Below are 22787 nucleotides of genomic sequence, written 5' to 3'. Positions count from 1 at the left end.
ATGTAGATATCAAACACATATTATTTTTGTTTAATTTAAAGGGTAAAAAAAATCCAGAAATTTTGAAAAAAGTATTTTGCTTGTGTCACGACTAGTGATGAGCAATTATTACCATGCTAGGGTGCATGGAAATTGATGAGCAGTTGGATGCTTGGGTGGGCGTGACTTGAATCTCTGAGAATAATGGGAGTCAGTAGGGAACTCCAGCCTGTTTCCAACAGCTCTTCAGGAAAAACGCTTGAATTTCCCATTGACTTCCATCATACTTGGGTACTCGATTTGTCCCCATCCGAGCATCCAAATGCTCTTAATAAGTACCAAGCACTAGAGCATGATAGTGCTCACTTATCAATAGTCATGACTTTTCCAAGACGCTCGGAAGAGCTCGATCCAAGCAATAAGCATATAGGATGGCAATCGGAAACTGGAGCATTTTTCTGGAGAGCCTCTCTCTCTCTCTTTCTCTCATCAGAGGATTCAAGAAAAATGAGAGAGAATATGCTGGCCAGGAAATCAATCAAGTTGAGCCCCCACAAAATACTTGATCGACTACCAAGCATCTCGAGCACCCTGATTGAGTATTGAGCAGTACTGAATGCAATCGTTCATCACTAGCCGTAAAGATTTAAATTTTGGGGATATAGAGCATGATGACAGCTTGTTTTTTGTGCCCTGAGCTTATGTTTTTATCCATATTATTTTGAGGTACAGTTCAGACCAAAAGTGTGGACACACCTTCTCATTCAAAGAGTTTTCTTTATTTTCATGACTGAAAATTGTAGATTCACGTTGAAGGCATCAAAACTATGAATTAACACATGTGGAGTGAAATACTTAACAAAAAAGTGTGAAACAACTGAAAATATGTCTTATATTCTAGGTTCTTTAAAATAGCCACCTTCTGCTTTGATTACTGCTTTGAACACTCTTGGCATTCTCTTGATGAGCTTCAAGAGGTGGTCACCAGAAATGGTCTTCCAATAGTCTTGAAGGAGTTCCCAGAGATGCTTAGCACTTGTTGGCCCTTTTGTCTTTACTCTGCAGTCCAGCTCACCCCGAACCATCTCAATTGGGTTCAGGTCTGGTGACTGTGAAGGCCAGGTCATCTGGCGTAGCACCCCATCACTCTCCTTAGTCAAATAGCCCTTACACAGCCTAAAGGTGTGTTTGGGGTCATTGTCCTGTTGAAAAATAAATGATGGTCCAATTAAACGCAAACCGGATGGAATAGCATGCCGCTGCAAAATGCTGTGGTAGCCATGCTGGTTCAGTATGCCTTCGATTTTGAATAAATCCCCAACAGTGTCACCAGTGTCATATATAAGAAGTTTTAACACTGCTCCTATTATACCTGATGAAAGCATATCTGCTGAAACGCGTTGTATTAATAGGAGCATATACTCATTAAAGTACAACAAATAATACCAGCAAGTGTCCTTTTTGTGCTACGTTAGACCGAAAGAACTTTTTTCCATATCTTTACCAATAGAGTCAGTAGCTCAGCAGATAGAGCGCTTGCCTCTGAAGCATTAGGTCGTGAGTTCTAATCCCGGTCCCGGTAAAGAATTTAAGTTTTTTTTTAATTTTAAATTATAATTATTAGATATTTATAATTATAATTAATTTAATTATGCACTGAGGGGAGGAGCCGGACATCAGCTGTGTACCGCGGGACACACCTCTAAAATCGGAGCAGTTCACGGAATGAGGCTGCATTGCTCTCTCCTCTCTCTCCTCTCTCTCTCCTCTCTCTCTTTTTCTCTTTCTCTCGCTCTCTCTCTTCTCTCATTCTCCTCTCTCTCTTCTCTCTCTCTCTCCCTCTCTCTCCCTCTCCCTCTCTCTCTTTTTCTCTCTCTCTTTTTCTTTTTCTCTCTCTCTCCTCTCTCTCTCTCTTTTTCTCTCTCTCTTTTTCTCAGTCTCTCTTTTTCTCTTTTTCTCTCTCTCCTCTTTCCTCTCTCCTCTCTCTCTTCTCTCTTTCTCCCTCTCTCTTCTCTCTCTTCCCTCTCTCTCGTCTCTCCTCTTCTCTCCTCTTCTCTCCTCTTCTCTCTCCTCTCTCTCTCTCCTCTCTCTCTCTTCTCTTTCTCTCTTCTCTCTCTCTTTTCTCCTCTCTCTCTCTTTCTCTCTCTTTTCTCTCTCTCTTTTTCTCTCTTTCTCTCTCTTTTTCTCTCTCTATTTCTCTCTCTCCTCTCTCTCTCTCTTTTTCTCTCTCTCTTTTTATCAGTCTCTCTTTTTCTCTTTTTCCCTCTCTCTCTCTCTCTCCTCTCTCCTCTCTCTCTTTTCTTTATCTTCTCTCTTCTTTCTCTCTCTTTCTCAGACCTGGTGATGATCAGCTGATGCGGTCACCTGACTGCATCAGCTGACGCTATAAGTTGAGCGGTGAGGCCGGCTTTTTACCGCCCGGCCGGCTAAACTATCAGCTGATGCTATCGGACAGGAGTCTGCACTGAAGTTTGTAGTTTGTTTTTTTTTTGCACTGATGCATCAGCTGATTGTATAAAAGCCGTTTATAGAATCAGCTGCTGTGTCATGTGATTCAGGCCCTTGAACCTGACACATCATCTGATCGCTTTGCCTTCCAGCAAACCATTCAGATGATATTGGATCCGGATTGGACGGCGTGGGACCCTTGACCCAGGATTACTGAGGAGGGGGGGGTTATTTCAATAAAGATGGAGGCATTAGTTTTGTTGTGTTTTATTTCTAATAAAAATATTTTTCTGTGTTATGTTTTTTTAATCTGTACTAGAAATTCATGGTGGCCATGTCTAATATTAGCATGACACCATGAATTTCGGGCTTACGGCCAGTTGATAATATACAGCTAACCCTAACCCCATTATTACCCAGCAAGCTACCCATTAGCAGGGCAGCTGGAAGAGTTAGATACAGCGCCAGATGATGGCGCTTCTATGAAAGCACCATTTTCTGGGGTGGCTGCGGACTGCAATTCACAGCAAGGGTGCCCAGAAAGTTTGGGCACCCTGAGCTGCGGATTCCAATCCCCAGATGCCTAGTTGTACCTGGTTGAAAACAAAAAGTGGGCGAAGCCCACGTCATTTTTTTTTTAATATTTCATGAAAATCATGAAATAATTAGAAAAAGGGCTTCCCTATAATTTTGGTTCACAGCCGGATACAAATAGGCAGCTGGGGGTTGGGGGCAGCATGTAGCTGCCTGCTGTACCTGGCTAGCATACAAAAACATGGCGAAGCCCACGTAATTTTTTTGGGGGGGGGCAAAAAACTCCTGCATACAGTCCTGGATGGAGTATGCTGAGCCTTGTAGTTCTGCAGCTGCTGTCTGTCTGTATGGAGGAGAGCAGACAGCAGCTGCAGAACGACAAGGCTCAGCATGCTCCGTTCACTAGTGTATGCAGGAGAGCAGACAGCAGCTGCAGAACTACAAGGCTCAGCATACTCCATCCAGGACTGTATGCAGGAGTTTTTTGCCCACCCAAAAAATGATGTGGGCTTTGACATATTTTTGTATGCTAGCCAGGTACAGCAGGCAGGTACAGCTGTCTCCAATCCCCAGCTGCCTATTTGTACCCGGCTGGGAACCAAAAATATAGGGAAACCTGATTTTTTTAATTATTTCACGAATTTCATGAAATAATTACAAAAACAAATGACGTGGGCTTTGCCTTTTTTTTTGTGTGCTAGCCAGGTACAGCAGGCAGGTACGGCTGTCCCCAACCCCCAGCTGCCTATTTGTATCCGGCTGGGAACAAAAAAAATAGGGAAGCCCTTTTTTAATTATCTCATGAATTTCATGAAATAATTAAAAAAAAAAAAACGACATGCGCTTCGCCCCATTTTTGTGTCCAGCCAGGTACAACTAGGCAGCCGGGGATTGGAATCCGCAGCACAGGTTGGCCTGAGCTTTCTGGGCCCCTCTACTGTGAATTGCAGTCCGCAGCCGCCCCAGAAAATGGCGCTTTCATAGAAGCGCAATCATCTGGCGCTGTATCCAACTCTAACAGCTGCCCTGGTGACGGTGGCTCGCTGGGTAATAATGGGTTAATGCTAGCTTTGTTTTACTAGCTAGTATTAAGCCAGAGATTCTTAATGTCGGGCAAGTTTGACCCGGCCATTAAGAATCTCCAATAAAGGGTTAAAAAAAGACACCACACAGAGGAAAAATACTTTAATAGAAATAAATATACAGACACATTTAGAGGCTCCGCGTTTATTACTCCCTCTTATCCCTCCACGATCCATGGTCTTCTGTCTTCTTTCTCCTTCAACCCATGCAGCTCTGCTACATCAGGCTGCATTGCATGGGAGAAAGACGCTCACTGAGTGAATAAACTGCACGGAGCAGCAGCGTTGTTCCTCTAATGCTGTGCTGTCTGATGTAGCAGTGCTGCATGGGTTGAATCAGAATCAACCCATGCAGCTCTGCTACATCAGACAGCACAGCATGGGAGGAAGACGCTGCTGCTCCGTGAATGATTAGAAGCTGCGTGCTGTAAGTGGTGACGTAACCGCTGACAGGCGGGTTGCTATAGCAACAGTGATCTCCGTTATTCACCAGCTGTGACAGCCGGTGAATAACGGAACGGGGAAGCAGTACGGGGAGTCGACCTTGTGCCAGAGCATCTCACCGGTACACGGGAATGCATAAACGACCACCGCGTACCGGAGAGATGCACTGACAGGACTTAGCAATGACGTCTAGCCATGTGACCAGTCTGTAGCCAATGAAATAATAGACACGTGACTGGTCACATACTTTTTTGACATCACGGAAGGTCCTATCTACAATGTTGGTTACCGGGAGGATGCAGCGATTATCGGAAGGAAAAGCGGCGGGAGACAGAGTGCAGTATGTGTCGCGGGGACAGGTTATGTTACGTGTTATGGCAATGTTTATTAACTGTATGTGTACATTTATAATGTGTTTTTATGTGTTTGTGTTTGCCTGCCATTGGTTTCAATGGGGCTCGAGAGGTTTGTCGAGCCGTTCGCCGAACCGAACTCGAAAGCGGCCTCCGTTCGACAAACCGAACCAAACTCGAGCCTCTAGAGGCTCGCTCATATCTAGTGTTACTTCATAGTTTTGATACCTTCAATGTGAATCTACAATTTTCAGAGTCATGAAAATAAAGAAAACTCTTTGAATGAGAAGGTGTGTCCAAACTTTTGGTCTGCACTGTATATACAATATTTTGAACTTCCACTTTTAAATTGTTTTCTGTTGCTGCAGCCATTGAAAAACTGCAATTTTGGCTATTTGAATTTTTTCTAGTCATGCTGTTTACCAATTGCATTAATTTATTTTATATTTTTGTACACAGTGATACCAAATATTTATATTGTATGTCTTAATTTTTAATGTGGTATAAGGGCATGATTTGAACTTTTATATTTAAAAAAAAAATCTACTTTGTACTCTCTTTGATAGTCCCCATAGGAGACTTGAACCTGCAATAGTCTGATCACTTGTTCTTTACACATACACAACAAAGCAATAGCATTGCTGTATATAGAGGAAGACACAGTGTCCTATGAATGCCAGCCATGTGCTGGTTTTCATATGAGTACTGTGATGACTGACCCCTTGCTCTGATGACAACTCCTCAGCATCCCGCGATCATGTCCCATTGAGGAGATAGATGAGCGTGCACACCTGCCGGCATGTGTTAACTTGACAGTGGCATTTAACAGGTTTACCGCTGCAGGCGGAGTGCCGCTCCACCCACGGCTATTAGAGACAAGTTAGCTGATTAAATCAGCCAACATGTGCAGCAAAGGATAGAGGCTCACATTCAAGAGAGAGATGACGAAGAAGAAATCTAATGCCCGCTGTGCTTTTTTTATTCACCATAAACTGAGTGTTGTGAAGTTTTAAATTCCCTTCACTAGTCAGCGCAACGCGTTGGGCCATTTCCCTGACCCCACTCCTGCTCCTTGTATGATTCATGCAGAACCTCTTTAACTGCGCCGGGCCCGGCTGGTAATTGCGCTTTTTTGCGCCCATGCTGCATGCATGATTGACTTACATGTTCAGGTTATTTCTCCTTTACATTTGACTCATATGCACTGTGTATGGGCGCAGTGCCTCCTTGCCCTGCTTGTGTGTATAATCTTGCCTGCCTAGGCATCCCTGGCACCCTGGCCATAGATCACTAAAAACAACCAGTGTGACTGGCGACCTCTGTTTATATGATTGCAGTGGAACGTCCTGGCTGGGACTTGCTGTTCCACACACTTCATTTCTAGCTATATGTTTTTATACAACCATATTTTGCTATATTTATCTACATTGCTTTGAATACGTTGCTTAGGCAGCATTGTAGGGGCCGGGTTTATACATCATTGACATGTTTGTAGTCATGATATAATTGTGTGACTATCTATTTGAGGACTCCATCTACACTATATATACCACTCAGGCATTAAGTGTCATATTGGTTATTTGTCCTTATTGTTGATTAAGAGGGTATTCTTTGCATGCTATATATTGCTGACTGTGTTATCATATGGAATGTCATTTATTTCTATGGGAGCATCAGTGTGGTCAGATGTTATATGTGTATTTTAAAGGTTTTTATGATGTCCTTGTCTGTCCCCCCCCTTTTTTGACCCAATAAAATTTATTATATTCAAGATTAGACGATTCTGATGTGCGCCTTCATATATGTGTGCCTTCTTCTTCTTTTTGCTTGCATTCTCAGTTTACACATAGGCTGCACTCAAATGTGTTGATTTTGGGCTGTGCATCCCTATTTTCCCTATTACACTAGTGTTGTTGTCTGGCTTGCCAGGTTCTTGGGATAGCACGCCACATGGTATTTCCGCGTATAGTGATTAAGCCCATTTGTGGGTGATTATTGACAGTTGATATTATTTCTATGCGTGATTGTTATCTTTTTTCCTGCCCTGTTGCCGTGGGTGATTATTGACAGTTGATATTATCTCTATGTGTGATTGTTAATATCTTTATTCCTGTCTTGTTGCCATATAAGTATTAGGATGGCTTGGGAAGCCAGAGAGGCGTCATGGCGCGCACAAGGGGTTGATAACCCGTTTTCTGTGGGTACTAATTCTGCAGTAGACACAGATTTTTCCAAGTGTTCACAAGAGCTGTTGGCCCTGCATAAAAAAGGGATTGGTTTATATTGGAATATTAGAAGTTTAGAGGAGTATCTGGGAGCAAATATCTGCCCTCGGGGGCTAAGAGTGCAGATCTTTCCCGCATGGGAGCCTACGTCATCCTTTAAGACCACATGGGAGCAAGGTCTTTTGAAATGTTCAAATATTATTATTAATTTATTACTTGAACATGATCGGGAACTATTTTCCAATACTAAAATGGAGATCAAGTTGAAGGAAAATGATCTCAACAAATTTGATAAAATGTCACAGGTACAGCCTTTCCTGACCCAGATGAAGGATTCTCTGGATAAATACGAGGATGACGTCATACAGAGGAAAAAGCATAAATTAAACAGAGACCGTAGTGATTTTGAGAAGGGAGTTGCCTTCAAATGGAAGCATCATGGCAACCTGAGACGAGGGACACAATCCAACTCCAGAAATTTTGCACCTCAGGAGAATTCTACTCATGACCCCACAACTAGCGAGGATTTTTTATCAAACACAAGCAGCGATGTGGACACCGGGTCAGAAGGGGCAGGAAGCACAAGAAACCTCAGAAAGAGAAACAACAAGCCCCGGGCCCAGAATTCATATCGATCGAACAGGAATTACAGGCGTATATGACAACGGTCCCCCCTGATAATATTCCAGCTGTTCCTGTAGCCGCTAATACAGGTAACGATAATGACTCATTGCAAATTATCAATTTGTCGGACCATGTTCTGTCTGCCTGTGAAACCTCGGTGCTACAGAGGGGTCTTACCTTCGTTCCCATGAATGTGCTTGACAAATTCACCTTCACTAAGGACCTTTACTTATTTTGCAGGAATCTGGTGTTCAGAACAATGTACAAAAAGCCCGATATCATCAACCATCTCCCTGAAACAGATCGTCAGACCTTTTATGATCTTCTTGACCTTCTTCGTGAAAGTGAAAACCCTATGGGTAGGAAACCTTTCCCATTGAAGCGTAAGTCCACAGCCATACCACCGCTCTCATTGGCCCCTGCTATTAAGACGTTTTTTGAGGTAGTCAAATATGATATCTCTAGACTACCTGCTGACCCAGGTACTAGTCAGAATCTAAGTCCCCCTGAGAGAAGAGCTATACAGCAGCTTCGTAATAACACCAATTTTATCATTAAAGAAGCAGATAAAGGGGGTAACGTGGTTCTGTGGCCAGTCAGCATGTACTTGAGGGAAGCCAAAAGGCAGCTTGATAATACCAGGTTTTATTTGAAGATCCCTTCTGACCCAACCTTGGTCTTTGCCAAGAAACTAAAGACGTTATTAGATAGGGCGTGCACTTTGGGTGTCATAACCAGTAGAGAAAAGCAATTCATGTGGGTGGAACAACCGGTAACCCCCACATTCTACATGTTGCCCAAAGTGCACAAAAATGTGGACACACCCCCGGGTCGACCTATTGTGTCAAGTATAGGTAGCCTGTGTGAGATGGTGGGGACCTATTTGGATTTCTTTATGCAGACAATGGTGTTAAGGTTACCTTCACATTTGCAGGACTCGACAGAATTCATCAAATGCAGTACATCGGTCGTGATTCCATCTGGATCCCTCCTAGTAACATGTGATGTAGAAGCCCTGTACTCCAACATTGCGCACCAGGATGGCATTAAGGCATTCACCTACTTCTTGGATGCACAAGGTAATTCGGATAGGATGCATGATTCCTTCTTGCTGGATCTGTGCTCCTTTGCTCTCAACCACAATTATTTTTTATTTGATCGCCAATATTATAGACAAACATCTGGCGTGGCTATGGGGGCGCGTTTCGCGCCTTCATATGCGAATTTATTTTTAGGATGGTGGGAAGCAACGGTAGTCTATCGTTCCGAATTCTTTGAAAGATTTGTCACCCATTGGAGAAGATTCATTGACGACGTGATATTTATCTGGTCTGGCCCTGAGGAGGTATGTCATGACTTCTTAAGATCTCTGAATGATAATGACATGAATATCTTCCTCACCTATACTATTTCACCATCAACAGCTACTTTTCTAGATCTTCAAGTCAGAATTAAGGATGGACGCCTTGAAACTGGGCTATACCGCAAACCGACGGCCACGAACAGTTTGCTCAGCTTCGACAGCTTCCATCCCTTCCACACAAGGAGAGGAGTACCGATCGGCCAGTTTCTAAGGGTACGTAGAAACTGCACTCTATCTGAAGAGTTCCGCACACAAGCAAATGATCTGACGCATCGATTCAGGAGACGAGGTTACCCCCGTAGTGTTCTCTCTAACGCTTACAGGAGGGCGAAGAATGAGACTCAACAATCTCTCATCCAGAAACAACCGGCAAAGGGAGACCAACCGCTCCGGCTAGTAACAGACTACAATAACCAATGGAAGCAGGTGAAACAGATCTTATCAAAGAACTGGGCGATCCTCACTTCGGACCCCCAAGTGTCATCATTGGTGAGTGACACGCCACTCCTCACGGCACGACGTGCGCCACGGCTTAGAGACATGCTCACTAGTAGCCACTTCCGCAGGCCCACAGTGAGACTGCAGAGGGGCATTGTCTTGAAGGGCTCTTTTCCGTGCGGAGCGTGCAGTGTGTGTCCTCATGTACATCCCACTAGGGAGCATTTTGTGGATCCCTGTGACGCTAACAAAAAGTATACCTTGCATTCTTACATTAATTGCAAGACGGTTAATGTCGTTTATGCTATTGTTTGTGATTGTCCTAAGGTATATGTGGGCCAGACGTCTCAGGAGCTCCGAAAGCGAATTCAAAAACACATCTCTACCATTAATCTAGCAGCAACTGACCTGAAGAAAGGTAAGACTCTTACCTCGGTAGCGTCCCATTTTTTGAGGTTCCATTCAGGTTCTAGTAGACATCTGTTGGTAGTAGGTCTGGAAAAGATTCATGAAACCGGTAGAGGCGGTTCCTCTCATAAGGCGCTCCTTCGAGCAGAATCAAGATGGATTTTCCATCTTGGCTCACTTGCCCCCTATGGGCTCAATGAGGAACTTCTTTACACTGGCTTCCTTGGCTAGATTATTGGTGGTCAGTATTAGAGAATTTGCTTACTATGGTCTGATTGTTGTCCCTTGCAGCTCACTTTCTGTCGAGATTCAATTGGGATCCGGCGCCATGGGTTACCCTTGATGGGAGGACAACGGCAAGGAATGACATGGTTGAACTGGGAGATCAAAGCATGCTCATTGGAAAAGTGGATGGAAAAGATCAAGATTGAATCCAGCAATGGAACCTGTGATGAACTTTGGGGTTCAACATCGACCGGGACCTACATATTCTGTGATGGGACATTATATCGGCATATATGATGGGTGCCTTGTATTCTTTGTCCTTATACTAGAAAGGACAGTATGAGCAGAATGTAGTGTCTTTAACTAGATCAGTAGCACCATCTGATCCAGCCCAGGATCAAACCTGGTTTTTTGGCACTCCATGCGGGGACGGAGGGCTTTCCTCATTTATATATGAGGGAAGCTCTCCTTCCCCAATGTACGATGTTTCGGGAGCTCTCCTTGAGATGGAGGCCTAGGGATTTGTGGCCTTATGGGTACTGTACTGATTTAGGATTGTTTCAATGATCCTCACTAATTCTAAGCTCTATGTGGGGTGATGCTCTATTTAAATATACCATGCTGATTTGCAGTTTAATCGTATATATTTCTTTCATTGGGTTCGTGTTGGCACTTGCCATATACCCACTTTAAGATCACTGTTTGCCACCCTAATTAGGCCTGTAATAATGATTACTCATGTGTATTGATTGGGACTGGCATGATGGTTTTGTTCCCAAAAAATTGTATAGTTCTATCTCTTCACAGAATCTATCTTTTCCGATTACTAATGCAGTTGGCACCCATGGATTTATCCTTATGCCCCCTTGAGAATAATTATCTGTGTGCTGTCTGGACTCGAACGCGGAGTCCTGCTTGCCTTGATACTTTGTGCTCGTACCTAACTGTTCCCCTTGACTATATGTGCTGCGCTTGAGCAGCCTGTGCTGAGAGGAGGGACGCCTCCTCTGTTGGGAGGGACGCCTCCTAACGTGCACGGCTCGCACGTGCACATCATGATGTGTTTTCACATTCTATTTCCTGTCTGTGTGCACATGGCTATTGCATCGTCATGTGCTCATGGATACTTCTGGTTTTCGTCTGTGTGGGCGTTGCTGTGCCATGTGTGACTGTTCACCTCTCCATCAGCAGACCGCTGGGGTGCCCAGTGGCTGCAGGCAGCTGTAATCAATTGAGCGGCAACAGGCAGGTAATCATCTGACTATTACCTGTGTATATATATATGCTTATTATGGGTCTTGTGTTACATACCTCCCCTGACGAAGCTGCTAGTCAGCGCAACGCGTTGGGCCATTTCCCTGACCCCACTCCTGCTCCTTGTATGATTCATGCAGAACCTCTTTAACTGCGCCGGGCCCGGCTGGTAATTGCGCTTTTTTGCGCCCATGCTGCATGCATGATTGACTTACATGTTCAGGTTATTTCTCCTTTACATTTGACTCATATGCACTGTGTATGGGCGCAGTGCCTCCTTGCCCTGCTTGTGTGTATAATCTTGCCTGCCTAGGCATCCCTGGCACCCTGGCCATAGATCACTAAAAACAACCAGTGTGACTGGCGACCTCTGTTTATATGATTGCAGTGGAACGTCCTGGCTGGGACTTGCTGTTCCACACACTTCATTTCTAGCTATATGTTTTTATACAACCATATTTTGCTATATTTATCTACATTGCTTTGAATACGTTGCTTAGGCAGCATTGTAGGGGCCGGGTTTATACATCATTGACATGTTTGTAGTCATGATATAATTGTGTGACTATCTATTTGAGGACTCCATCTACACTATATATACCACTCAGGCATTAAGTGTCATATTGGTTATTTGTCCTTATTGTTGATTAAGAGGGTATTCTTTGCATGCTATATATTGCTGACTGTGTTATCATATGGAATGTCATTTATTTCTATGGGAGCATCAGTGTGGTCAGATGTTATATGTGTATTTTAAAGGTTTTTATGATGTCCTTGTCTGTCCCCCCCCTTTTTTGACCCAATAAAATTTATTATATTCAAGATTAGACGATTCTGATGTGCGCCTTCATATATGTGTGCCTTCTTCTTCTTTTTGCTTGCAAGTTTTAAATTCCCAGCATGTCAATTTTTCGTTGAGTTTTATTTGTGGATTTTTCCATAGGCTTGCATAAGGAGTGGAAAATACCCTTGTAAAAAAACACACACATTTTTAATATTTCCATACTGGAAATGCAGCAAAAACTGCACATTACTATACAAATAAAATTTTGTCACAGCCAAATACCAGGATGTGTCAAAAACAAAGCAGCTTTGTTTACAGCATGACATCCCAACCAGAAATAAAATACGTAGCTCAAATATAAAGATACAAATGAAATTTTTTAATAAAATCACATCCACTTTGCTTAGATACTTAAATTCAGCAGATATTCTAAGCAAAAAAAATGGTCACGGTTGTCTCCTTGTTTTTGGAGACTAGTGACAGCCTCTCATCTCCATCGAGTTACCCACATTTAAATGTGGTTTTGTTTCTTTCAGTACCTACATGGTTAATGTCAGTTTTCTGCTGGCATCTTCTCCAGTAGTCTCTTCTGCAGTTTAGGTCAGTTGCACCTGATTTGTAGACACACCTCCTGGTGCTTAAATAGCCAGGTATCCCAGCAAGCTTTGCTGACTATACAAACCAATTGTATGAAAGGAAGCTGCTGTGGATTCTCCTGAAGTTGTATGTTCCCGATTTTGATTCTTTATTCCCTGTTTGTCTTTCCTACCCTCTTGTCTCTTTAGTGAACCTCACCCGCCTCTCACTAATCAGGGCCTCTATAGGGTTTCTTAGGGACCCAGTGTGCTGCTTGGCAACAGTTGCGGAGACTGTATAGGGACTGGCTAAGAGAGTAGGGACAGCTCAGGGGAGGTTAGGAGGTGTCCATCTACCTTCTCACTAGTGCCAGGTCCCACCATTGTTATTGTGTTACTGGTGTTCCCCCCTTGTCTGTGGAGGTTTTTGTTGTACGTGAAGACCACGCTCATTGCAGGACATAAATGCAGTAGAAGAACCGCAGCATATGCACTACGTGGGAATCCAGCCTGAATGTTTAGGCACATTGGATGTGATTTTAGTAAAACTTATTACACTGTGTGTCTATGGACGCTTTTAAACTTTGCAGTTTTAGTGCATTTTTTCTTTATCGCTGTCAATGTGAAGTGTGAAAAAATGGAAGAAAAAAAAGTTGTTAATTTTTTAAATGCGAAACAATGTTTTTCTGTGTAATTAAAACACTGTTCCAAATCTGTATCAAATATGCATCACATCTGGAAGCAAATGAAATAATCACAGAAGATTGTTTTTGCATATTGTGGTCCAGATAGCTTTAGAAATGTGCAGATAAAAGCAGCAGTGTAAACATGACCTCAGTGTTATATGTTTACAAATTTTTAATCTATAATAGAGAAAAAATTACTACAATACCTATTAAAGTAACTAAAAAAAATCTCCTGAACTAGTCAGTACAGGCAATGGGCTATTTTTGCAGCTGCCTTCAATGATATTGTTTGTGGGTTGGCACTGTGGGGGAAACCAGATCTCAAGAAATAAGAAGATTGTGTTACTTAATGGGGCAGCATGTGGCTCAGTGGTTAGCATTGCAACACTGGGGTCCTGGTTTGAAATCCTACCAAGGACAACATCTTCAAGGAGTTTGTATGTTCTCCCCTTGTTTGCATGAGTTTCCTCCGGGTTCTCCATTTTCTTCCCACACTCCAAAAACATACTGATAGGGAATTTAGCTTGTGAGCCTCAATGGGGATAGTGATGATCACATCTGTCAAGTGTTGTGGAATTAGCAGAACTATGTAAGTGAGTATAATAAATATATTTTATTGAATGAAAGGTGTAGATATCAGACAGATGTCGGCCCAGCCCCTTAGAGTCAGGGTAAGAGGAGGAGGAACTATCGAGCAGGGAAAATGGCAGACAGCAGTAGAGAGGCATCACTCAGTGAGTTGAGGTTGACCTTTCAGGAGAGTGGGCTAGCCCCATCCTAATCAGCACTGTCCTGCTGGATCTCATACTGTTCAGAGCTATTTAATATAAAGTTGGTGATAAATAAATTAAGGGTAGTTAAGATACTATACATACTATGTATGTAATTTATGGCAACATAGGTGTATATTCTTTATTGTATTTTATAACAGTAATAACAATATACCATTAATTTGCTTTTATTTTTAACTATATTTTATGTGAGACCAGGTCCATGACTCTAAAGACCCCAGTCCTTTCATTTTAGGTGAATTAAAACTGAAAGGATGAAAATGATACCAAACAAACATAAATATAACTGTTCTTTAATCTGTACTGCATTTGGAAGTCAGAAGGCAGGCTGATTGCGGTATTTCAGAGAAAGCTTTTGCCATAGTAACAGCTTCATCCCACTAAACACAGTGCTTGCTTCATAATTGTGCCACAACAACATGGGCTTTCATGGACAGAGTGATGGCTGAAAACCGAAAAATTTCAAAAGTAATATTTCTTTTTATTTAGTCCATAATACAAATAGTGTGTAATTGGTTTGTATCTGTCCGTGCCAAAAACTAAAAAAACCAAACCATTATTATAATTACAACTCGTGATTGCACAGCGTTAACTTGAAATAATTCAGTCTGGGTAAAGAATATTTGAAAAGTGAGTTTGCGGGCTGCATTTTTTACAGATAGCCATATCCAAATGCCTTATTTCAGAATGGGTTGAAAATCTTTTCTCTTTCTAACTTTTTCCTGTTTAATCATTTTTTCCCATTTCAACTAAATTGATTTTCTCTTTGTGAACATTTTAACCTTATACCAATTTTCTTTTTATTGCTAAAAGTGTGACTTCTATCTTGTTTAGCACATTCAGTTATTTTCAGACTGACAGAAGCTGAAAGGGTCTGAAACAGCCAAATGCTGATATGAAATGCCACCCACTGGTTTGATCATTCAAAAGACTGCATTGGACATGCCTGGCATAAAGTTACAAAGTGTGCCTGTAAGGTCTATTAGCATTTTAAAAACAAATAGGGTAGTACAGTATAAGTCTACACATTGCTGTTTTGTCCTAAGTTGTCATTAATCGTGGTTGAAAATGCCTGTAAAGCACTGCAGAATATGCTAATCTAATATATAAAGCTGAGTGTATGTATGTATGTATGTCCGCTAAAGAAATCTGCACCGTCGCATTTACAATCACGAAAATTTTGCACAGACGCCCCATGTGACCCAGGGAGCGTCGTAGACTATGTTTTGACAGAAAAAGTGCTTTACAGTTAGTCTCTAAAATCCTGCCGCCATTACACTGAATAGAGGTGGGAGCTATAGGTTATTAATAGCAACTGTCAGTGGTTGCTATAGGAACAAAATAAACTGTTAGTATATGAAGCTTATGTGTGAGGTTATATGATTTCGGTGGTGAGACGAATAGAGAGAGACAGAAGAAGACAGACAGACAGAGACACAGACAGAGACCGATGGGGAAAGAGACATACAGACAGATGGGGAAAGAGACAGCCCTGGAAAGAGACAACCCTGGAAAGAGACAAACGTGGAAAGAGACAGACGGGCAAAGAGACAGACGGGCAAAGAGACAAGCGGGCAAAGAGACAAGCGGGCAAAGAGACAGATGGGCAAAGAGACAGTCGGGGAAAAAGACAGGCGGGTAAGAGACAGCCGGGCAAAGAAACAGACCTGGAAAGAGGCAGACGGGCAAAGAGGCAGACGGGCAAAGAGGCAGACGGGCAAAGAGACAAATGGGCAAAGAGACTGTTACGGGGGGCTGTCTGATAATAACTTAAAGGAGTATCAGACAGTCAGGGTCCACCGTGCAAAGACTCTGCTGCAGACTATGGCAGAGTGCAATACCTCTGTTAACTCACAGAAGGATATAATAAGTAAGTAAAGCAATTCCTCCCTTACTTGGAGGGTGTGTGGAATGATCTCTGTTAATAATCACAGAGACAAAGGCAATGTGTGCGAAATGGCACCTACCTAGGTCCGCTCTTCTAGTGGTGCAAAAGAGACGAACAGCAGCGTAAGCCGCACAAAGCTCCTACCTGCGTTCGCTCCACTAGTGTGCGAGGACACAAACCACTAGATATGGCACCTGCCTAGATCCGCTCTTCTAGTGGTGCAAAAGAGACGAACAGCAGCGTAAGCCGCACAAAGCTCCTACCTCTGTTCGCTCCCCTAGTGTGCGAGGATACGAACAACTTCCAGACGCAGTATAAGGAACGTTACCCTAGTGGCAACGTCCACCTACGAGTCGAACCACAAGGCCCAGCCAGACCATGTGCCTCAGGCACCTGCCTATGTCCGCTCCCCTAAGAGGTAAGGATACGGACAGCAGCCGAAGCTGTAAGGTATAAGAACGCTACCCTGCCGGTAGCGCTCACCTAGCATAGACAGAGGAATGCCTAGAGGAACGCGCACAGAGCGTCTACTCTTATGCATGAACCAAGAGGACTGAGCGCCATGCGGCGTGTGTCAGGGTCTTATATAGACTCTGTGCCTCATCCAAGATGGAGGACACCAGAGCCAATCCGCTGCCAGAACGACAGGAGTGACGTCATGCTGGCCTATCACCGAGCAAGGCATCACAAGCACATGACCAGCGACCAATCGGCATAGAAGGTGTCAGAGACATGTGACCTCGTGTCAGCGATGATGTCACCCGCACATGTGCAATGGCTCCAAGATAGGACTTAGTCTCCGGCGCTCGCACATGTGCAGTAGCAAGAAATCTGGACTTAGTCTCCAGCGCTCGCACATGTGCAGTAGCAAGAAATCTGGACTTAGTCTCCAGCGCTTGCACATGTGCAGTAGCAAGAAATCTGGACATAGTCTCCAGTGCTCGCAGCAACTGTAACAGAGACAGACGGGCAAAGAGACAGACGGGCAAAGAGACAGACAGGGAAAGAGACAGACGGGGAAAGAGACAGACGGGGAAAGAGACAGATGGGGAAAGAGACAGACGGGGAAAGAGACAGACGGGGAAAGAGACAGATGAGCAAAGAGACAGCCCTGGAAAAAGACAGACAGGCAAAGAGACAGACGGGCAAAGAGACAGACGGGCAAAGAGACAGACGGGCAAAGAGACAGATGGGCAAAGAGACAGACGGGCAAAGAGACAGACGGGCAAAGAGACAGACAGGCAAAGAGACAAATGGGCAAAGAGACAAATGGGCAAAGAGACAGCCCTGGAAAGAGACAGACGGGCAAAGAGACAGACGGGCAATGAGACAGACGGGCAAAGAGACAGATGGGCAAAGAGACAGGTGGACAAAGAGATAGCCCTGGAAAGAGACAGCCCTGGAAAAAGACAACCGGGGAAAGAGATAGCCGGAGAAAGAGACAGCCAGGAAAAGAGACAGCCCTGAAAAAAGACAGTCCTAGAAAGAGTCAGCCGGGCAAAGAGACAGACCTGGAAAGAGACAGCCCTGGAAAGAGACAGCCCTGGAAAGAGACAGACGGGGAAAGAGACAGATGGGCAAAGAGACTGACCTGGAAAGAGACTGACCTGGAAAGAGACTGACCTGGAAAGAGACTGACCTGGAAAGAGACAGCTGGGGAAAGAGACAGCCAGGGAAAGAGACAGCCGGAGAAAGAGACAGCCAGGAAAAGAGACAGCCCTGAAAAAAGACAGTCCTAGAAAGAGACAGCCAGGCAAAGAGACAGACCTGGAAAGAGACAGCCCTGGAAAGAGACAGACGGACAAAGAGACAGCCCTGGAAAGAGACAGCCCTGGAAAGAGACAGACCTGGAATGAGACAGACCTGGAATGAGACAGACCTCGAATGAGACAGACCTGGAAAGAGACAGACCTGGAATGAGACAGACCTCGAATGAGACAGACCTGGAAAGAGACAGATGGGAAAAAGACAGACCTGGAAAGAGACAGATGGGAAAAGAAACAGCTGGGCAAAGAGACAGCCGGGGAAAGAGACAGCCGGGGAAAGAGACAGCCGGAGAAAGAGTCAGCCGGGCAAAGAGACAGACCGGGAAAGAGACAGACCTGGAAAGAGACAGATGGGGAAAGAGACAGACCAAGACAGACGGAAAAGAGACAGATGGGGAAATAGACAAACAGACACACACATAGAGACAGACATAGAGATAGAGACAGACAGACACAGAGATGTAGACCGATAGACTGATACAAATACAGACAGAGTGTAAACAAAAAATACATGGCTAATTTATGCATACACTGGGGGAAACAACTCAAAGGTTCCCACAGGAGGGGTGCCTACTTCAGGAAACATTGTAAACAAAGAGGACAAGAAGAAAAAATGGCACAATAGTTGAATGCAACAAATATTATAATTTTATTGACAACGATATTAAAAATATGTTGAATCTCAAGATAGTCACAAAATTTGCATAATCAAGTGAGGCAGGAAGGATGGAGTCACAAGGTCGCGGATAAGTACAAAACGTTAATGTAGAACACAAATAAGATAAAACAATCCAAGCCAGCCAGGACACCATTAGGTTATGATTAGAAACATATGTGCTGACGCTTCATATAGCTGTCAGCACCACTAGACACTTTATCTCCCTCGAAAAAGTGCTCAGTCGAAACGGACGTTGGGACCGCTCATCCGCCGCCACGCTCCATCACCCCACCAGGTATACCTTGATTCACTTCCTAGCTGTGCTAACGACGCACTCGTGCGGTACTTTCGCTCGCTGGCACATCGAGTACCCCTCTTCCTTTTTTCCACTTGCTCAGTTTAGATCCCCCTGTGCTGACCAGGAATTGCGCCCAGATTTGGCATCACCACCTCACCTCTTTTCCCCATGACTATTGTCATTCTGGACGCATTCTCACTTTCCGCTTTCCCTTTTTCCTTTACACTTGTACTTCTCTGTTCCATGACTAGTCTAGTTGCAGCCAAACCATAAATATTTTTGGTACCTCTCGGCTCCATGACTATTTTCTAATACATTACTAGCCAGCAGCTTCTTCTTTTCTGGCTCCACGACTTGTTTCTGCAACTTTCTATACTATTTGCACCTCTCTGTTCACGACTATTTTTCACCCTTCACCCTCCCCCTTTCCCCCCTCCCCCCACTGGTGTACGGGAGCACCAGTGACAGTCCTCATTATCCAGATTTTTCAATTTTTGTTTACTATTTTCCCTTTGGCATTCCCTGTTTTATACAGGTCTATTCATCTGGACGGTATTCAACCCTTACTCCTTTTTTCTTTTACGGACTGCCACTGGTGCACCTGTTCTAACACCTTTCCTCCCCTTCCCTTGGTTCTCTTTACCTGGGTACATCCTCTCAGCCACTGATTAGCGAACAGAGCTTTGTCTATTCAGCCGTGGAGGGGCCTTACACTGGTATTTACCTGCTGGGGTTTGTTTTTGGGCCCATTTCTGACATACACTAGCTTTAGTATTATCTTTAAATTTCCTATGGGCCCCGCCTTTTTAGTGGCAGCTTGGATTGTTTTATCTTATTTGTGTTCTACATTAACATTTTGTACTTATCCGCGACCTTGTGACTCCATCCTTCCTGCCTCACTTGATTATGCAAATGTTGTGACTATCTTGAGATTCAACATATTTTTAATATCGTTGTCAATAAAATGATAATATTTTTTGCATTCAACTATTGTGCCATTTTCTCTTCTTGTCCTCTTTGTTTACAAATACAGACAGAGATAGAAATAGTCAGACAGAGACATAGACACAGACAGACAAGGAAAGAGACAGACAGAGAGACAGACAGACAGCGACACACAGACAAAGACTGGGAGAGAGACCGAGAGACAGTTACTATCCCGGGCAATGCCCGGGTACCACAGCTAGTCTAATATAGAAAGCTGAATGTGTGTACCATCTGCACCATTGCAGCTACAGCCACAAAATTTTGCACACTCACACGTCTGGACCCCAAGAGTGTCATAGGCTATGTTGTGAGGCAAAATGTTAACCCCGTGTATTCCAATTTACCAATCAATTTTGCCCCTATCTACATAATGGGGAAAAAGTGAAACGAAAAGTGTATCCGTACCGTCGCATTTACAATCACGAAATTTTGCACAGAGACCTCATGTGACCCAGGGAACGTCATAGGCTATGTTTTGACAGGAAAATTTAACCCCGTGCTTTACAGTTACTCTCCAAAAAACATGCCTCCATTAAAGTAAATGGAGCCTGGAACTATAGGTTATTAGTAGGAGCTGTGATTGGTTGCTATAGGAACAAACGACATTCATAGTATAAGAAGCTTATATGTGAGGTAATAAGATGTCGGTGGAGAGATGGATAGAGAGAGACAGACACAGACAGAAGGACAGACAAAGAGACAGACAGGGAAAGAGACAGAGAGATTGAGACAGACAGGGAAAGAGACAGACAGAGACAGACCTGGAAAGAGACAGACCTGGAAAGAGACAGACCTGGAAAGAGACAGACCTGGAAAGAGACAAACCTGGAAAGAGACAGACCTGGAAAGAGACAGATGGGGAAAGGGACAGATGAAGAAAGATACAGATGGGGAAAGAGACAGATGGGGAAAGAGACAGACAGACATGCAGACAGGGACAGAGACAGGCAGACAGGGAAGGAGGAGGCTGCCAGAGAGACAGACAAAGATAGATGGGGAAAGACACAGACCTTGATAGAGACATACGGGGAAAGAGACAGAAAAATAGAGACAGAGAAGGAAAGAGACAGACAGAGACAGGCAGACAGGGAAAGAGACAGACAGGAAAAGACACAGACAAAGAAACGGGGAGACAGACGGGAAAAGAGACAGACCTAGAAAGAGACAGATGGGGAAAGAAACAGAGAGATAGAGACAGACAGAGACAGGCAGACGGGGGAAGAGACAGACGGGGAAAGAGACAGACGGGGAAAGAGACAGACGGGGAAAGAGACAGACGGGGAAAGAGACAGACGGGGAAAGAGACAGACGGGGAAAGGGACAGACCTGGAAAGAGACAGATAGACCACATTACTTGGCTAATTTAGTTAAGTCTGTGTGGAATATCTGTGGTGTTGAAATATATGTTGTAAAATGCTTCTATTAGCTTAGTTTTTGCCTTTTAATAATTACATTTCTATCTATTTGTTTTGTGGTTTTTGTGTGCAGAATAAATTTTTGTTAATACATTCTATTTTGTTAACAACAGTTATTAACCTGGGTGAACCGAGTAGTACAGCTAGTCTAATATATAAAGCTGAGTGTATATGTGTGTGTGTGTGTGTGTGTGTGTGTATGTCCGCTAAAGTAATTCGCACTGTCGCATTTACAATCACAAAATTGTGCATAGACACACCATTTGACTCAGGAAACATCATAGACTATGTGTTGAGGGTATATTTTAACCTCGTGCTTTACAGTTGTTCGCCAAAAAAACTGCCTCCATTAAAGTCAAGGGAGCTGGGAGCCACAGTGCAGCCAGAACTTCAGAAGAATGTGCAGCCATGCCCTTCAATGGAATGTTGGTGTGTCACAATGCAGCCAGGGAAAGAGACAGACAGACAGACAGAGATAGGTAGACAGAGACACACAGAGACAGACACAGATAGACAGAGACAGACACAGACAGACAGACAGACACAGATATACAGATACAGACACAGATAGACAAAGAGACATGGAAAGAGACAGACATACAGAGACAGGCAGAGACAGACAGACAAAGAAACAGACAGACACAGATAGACAAAGAGACAGACAGGGAAAGAGACACGCAGGGAAAGACAGGGAAAGAGACAGACCGGGGAAGAGACAGCGACAGACAGGGAAAGAGAGAGAGAGACAGGGAAAGAGACAGAGACAGACAGACAGACACAGACAGAGAGAGAGGAAGACAGACAGAAACTGGGAGAGAAACAGAGACACAGTTACTATCCCGGGCAACGACGGGTGCTACAGCTAGTGCTTCATAAACAACAAAAATAAGTAAATAACTAGCCAGTGTATGGACATTGATCTGATATGATATATTGTTGATAGTATTTGTAAGCATGGCACTTACATAATTAGTAACACCAAATTCAAATATGCTCCATACTTGTGAAAATTCATATTGGGCACAAACAAATATAAAGTATAAACATATAATATAATGTTGGTGGCCAAGCATATACTGTTGCCAAACAAATTTAAACTAAGGTCCCAATTCATGAACACTAATAATGTTCATGTCAGTTTTGACAAAGAGGGCACGGTGGAAGAAAAGGTGCATGATTCATTAAGTGTAGGCCTCTTAAACAATCAGACAGGTCTTAAAAGCAGCATGTGTCTTTGAGCAACAAATTTTACTCTAGTATAGGACTTTTTCAGTAATGTTTGTATATTAAAGTATTCCTAGTCATTAAATAAGCGGACATGGCCATGCCTCGGTCTGCTCCAGCACTGCCCATTTTGATATGAAAATGAAAAAAGTGGCAAAATGTCCACACAACCCTGCATTGAGTATAAAAACTGCAAATTTTTAAAGTGTTTATAGCACATTTGGGGTGTAAAAACGTTGATAAATCAGGGCCTTTATGTCTCCTGCAGTTGAACACAAATATTTCTAAGAATTCCTTTTTTGGGGGGTAACCTACTGCACATAAAAGTCCAGGTAACT

The 22787-nt window shown here is 43.5% G+C and overlaps 1 protein-coding gene across 2 annotated transcripts; it reads left to right on the top strand.

Moving 5' to 3' along the window:
• The first annotated feature begins 8639 nt into the window (after positions 1-8639).
• Positions 8640-11075, top strand: LOC142291015 (uncharacterized). Of its 2 annotated transcripts, none has more exons than XM_075335221.1 (2): positions 8640-9541; positions 9818-11075. In XM_075335221.1, exons 1-2 carry the CDS (start codon positions 8783-8785, stop codon positions 10127-10129), a joined length of 1071 nt encoding a protein of 356 aa, XP_075191336.1. In that variant the 5' UTR covers positions 8640-8782; the 3' UTR covers positions 10130-11075. The 2 variants fall into 2 exon arrangements, with proteins under 2 accessions (XP_075191336.1, XP_075191325.1); XM_075335210.1 differs by having other exon boundaries at positions 8640-9908; positions 10190-11075.
• The last annotated feature ends 11712 nt before the right edge of the window (positions 11076-22787 follow it).

Source organism: Anomaloglossus baeobatrachus, chromosome 1 (genome assembly GCF_048569485.1).
Source record: "Anomaloglossus baeobatrachus isolate aAnoBae1 chromosome 1, aAnoBae1.hap1, whole genome shotgun sequence".
In the NCBI taxonomy this organism is placed as follows: domain Eukaryota; kingdom Metazoa; phylum Chordata; class Amphibia; order Anura; family Aromobatidae; genus Anomaloglossus; species Anomaloglossus baeobatrachus.
The sequence above is the reverse complement of the archived record's forward strand: the minus strand, read 5'-3'. Positions and strand labels throughout refer to the sequence as shown.